This window comes from Leptodactylus fuscus, chromosome 5, assembly GCF_031893055.1.
Source record: "Leptodactylus fuscus isolate aLepFus1 chromosome 5, aLepFus1.hap2, whole genome shotgun sequence".
NCBI classification, from domain to species: domain Eukaryota; kingdom Metazoa; phylum Chordata; class Amphibia; order Anura; family Leptodactylidae; genus Leptodactylus; species Leptodactylus fuscus.
In genome coordinates this window covers 4466501-4468208 of record NC_134269.1, presented here as the reverse complement: position 1 = coordinate 4468208, position 1708 = coordinate 4466501, and the positions used below count along the sequence as shown (strand labels likewise).

The 1708-nt window shown below is 38.9% G+C and overlaps 1 protein-coding gene across 1 annotated transcript; it reads right to left on the bottom strand.

The window, feature by feature from the left end:
* Positions 1 to 228: 228 nt before the first annotated feature.
* Positions 229 to 1176, bottom strand: LOC142204312 (olfactory receptor 10A7-like). Its single transcript, XM_075275623.1, has one exon. It carries the CDS (start codon positions 1174 to 1176, stop codon positions 229 to 231), a length of 948 nt encoding a protein of 315 aa, XP_075131724.1.
* Between the last annotated feature and the right edge of the window lie 532 nt (positions 1177 to 1708).

The following is a 1708-nucleotide window of genomic DNA, read 5'->3' as shown; positions in this document are numbered from 1 at the left end:
CTGAATTGACCTCAGAGTATAATAATAACACTTCGGTACAAACCAAAACTTGCAGACAAAACTTGAGAAAGTTTGAAAAATTAATGGAATTTTAAAAATAAATCCAATATGTTGGAATGTTTCATAACACACTTTGAGGGCCAATATATAGTCTAGGATGGAGGAACCCATGGATTAATAATTACTATGTTACAATATCATCAGAAAATGCAACCAAACTTTATAATTTTACATAAAACTCTGGTGTCTGCGCTGCTTATAAAGAAGTCCATGTACAGCCTTCTTAATATCTTTATTCTTCAGACTGTATATGATGGGGTTGATCAGAGGAGTGAACACAGTATATGATAGGGACAGGATTTTACTGGTGCTCGACGTTTTTCCTCTTATTGGCAAAACATAAACCCCAAACATAGTCCAGTAGAAGATGGAGACCACAATGAGGTGGGAGCTACAGGTGGAGAAGGCTTTCTGTCTACCAGTACTGGATGGGATCCTCAAGGTGGTGGCAATAATTTTGGCATAAGAAGATATAATGACTATAATGGGAAACAGAATTAGCGGAATGCCTAGAAAGGAAACTTCCATCTGAAGATTGTAGGTATCAGAACAGGAAAGTTCCAGTATGGGAACAAAGTCACAGAAGAAATGGTCAATGATGTTGTGTCCACAAAAGTTTAGCATCAAAATTGTTATGAAGAGCAAAGACATAATACCAAAAGCAACCAACCAAGAGGAGACACCCAATATAACACAATATTTATCAGTCATGATGGTGGAGTAACGGAGAGGATAACAGATGGCCACATATCGGTCATAGGACATCACGGCAAGGAGAAAACATTCAGAAGCTTCTGAGCCACCAAAGAAATAGAGTTGTGTCATACAGCCAATAAAAGTAATGGATCCCCTATAATATAGTATGATATGGAGCATCTTAGGTATAATATCTGTTGGCAACATGATGTCATTGATGGACAGTTGTGAGATGAAGTAGTACATTGGAGTCTGAAGGGTCTTGTTGGTGGACACCAGGGTGATGATCAGGAGGTTCATAAAAATAATGAACCCGTAAACCGCAAAGAGCAGAAAAAATAGTACAAATCTTATATTCTGACTGGACTGAAATCCTAAGAGGATGAACTTTGTGACAAGGGTTATATTGTTCTTCTCCATTGGTAGACTTATGGGTTCCCTGGAGAAAGACAGTCTAGTCCAGCTTGAACTTGTCTTCATTTTTATTAATGGGGAGCACTTGCATGGGAATGAAGTCTTCACAAGTGCTATAATGTCTACAAACAAGACAGTAAAAATTTATTTTAGTTATGAAACTAATATGGTGGCACCAGACCTCATGCCTTGGTGTTTGGGAATGGTAGCAATGCAAATGAAAAGATTATTTGAAGGGGTTGTCCCATCAAGGACAGTTATCTCTATCCAGGGGATAGGGGTAAGTGTCAGATCACTGGGACTCCAACCACTGGGTACCATAGTGATTATGAGAATGGGGGACTAAAAGTTTCCCATGTCTCTTCATTATGAAGGAAGGTCAGGGTGCTTGTGTAACAACCATTGAGTCTACGATGGACTGCAATCTTCATCAACATCAGCAGAACCATAGTAGAAAATGGAGTGTTGATCATGCAAGCACACTGGAGTTTCATTCAAGAGGAGGCAGCATGGGGAACTTTCAGTTTCATAATAATAA

What these genes read in the sequence shown, in the direction of transcription:
- LOC142204312 (XM_075275623.1), bottom strand. Translation starts at nt 1,176, where the DNA reads ATGGAGAAGAACAATATAACCCTTGTCACAAAGTTCATCCTCTTAGGA.